The 787-nt window shown below is 69.0% G+C and overlaps 1 protein-coding gene across 1 annotated transcript in view; it reads right to left on the reverse strand.

The window, feature by feature from the left end:
• Positions 1 to 780, reverse strand: part of FAM189B (family with sequence similarity 189, member B) — a 7,894-nt gene extending 7,114 nt beyond the window's left edge. The window contains 1 exon segment of the mRNA XM_009893261.1: positions 536 to 780. Coding sequence (XP_009891563.1) covers positions 536 to 780 — 245 coding nt within the window.
• Positions 781 to 787: the final 7 nt, after the last annotated feature.

Genomic DNA, 787 nt, shown 5'->3' on the forward strand with positions numbered 1-787 from the left:
GGGGGCGCGGGGGCCGGTGGGGCCAGCCACGGTGCCGCAAGCCTGGAGAAACTGCTGATTCAGGGCACTGGAGAGCCTGGGGACTGCGGGCAGCTCCACGCCGGGCAGTAAAGCCAGGCCAGGATCTGTGCCACGGGGACACTGGGGGGGGGGACCCCAAGTCTACCGGGGTCCTGCCCTCACCCCACCTCCACGGCAGGCAGAGCATCCCCTCCGCAGCAGGCAGGAGTAGGGCAGGGCCGCCCGGTCCCCAGCCCTGGTGGCACTGCAGCACCCCACGCACCCCTCCCTGCCTGATGCTGCTCACACCTTGCTCAGCGTTCATCCCCAAACCGTGGGGATAACCCCCCCCCTGCACCACTCCGGGGGTCCCCATCCCTCCCAGAGTCACCCTGGGGGGAACCCCTCTGGGATTCTCCCACAATGCACCACGGCAGCCACAGGCAGAGGGTGGGGGAGCAGCGGGGCTACACTCCCCTGGGACCGACGGCAAATTCAGCATCCGGGGAGCTGTATGGCCCTGGCAGAGCTGGACCCCTCCACGTGCTGCCCCAGACTCACCGAGAAGCCGGCCCAGGACGGGCAGGAGTGTCGGATCTTGGCGGAAGGCGTGATGGTGGCCGCCACCAGGCTGAAGGTGACGATCAGGACGCCCAGGATCACTTGGATGAAGCCCAGCACCAGCAGGATCTGCAGCCAGGTCCGCTGGACGCGGAGGTGGGTGAGGCTGAGAGACGTGCGGCCGGTCAGCGAGCGGCTGGACTCGCTGGGGGAGGGCATGGCTACC

This window comes from Charadrius vociferus, unplaced genomic scaffold (assembly GCF_000708025.1).
Source record: "Charadrius vociferus isolate BGI_N301 unplaced genomic scaffold, ASM70802v2 scaffold900, whole genome shotgun sequence".
Taxonomy (NCBI): Eukaryota; Metazoa; Chordata; class Aves; order Charadriiformes; family Charadriidae; genus Charadrius; species Charadrius vociferus.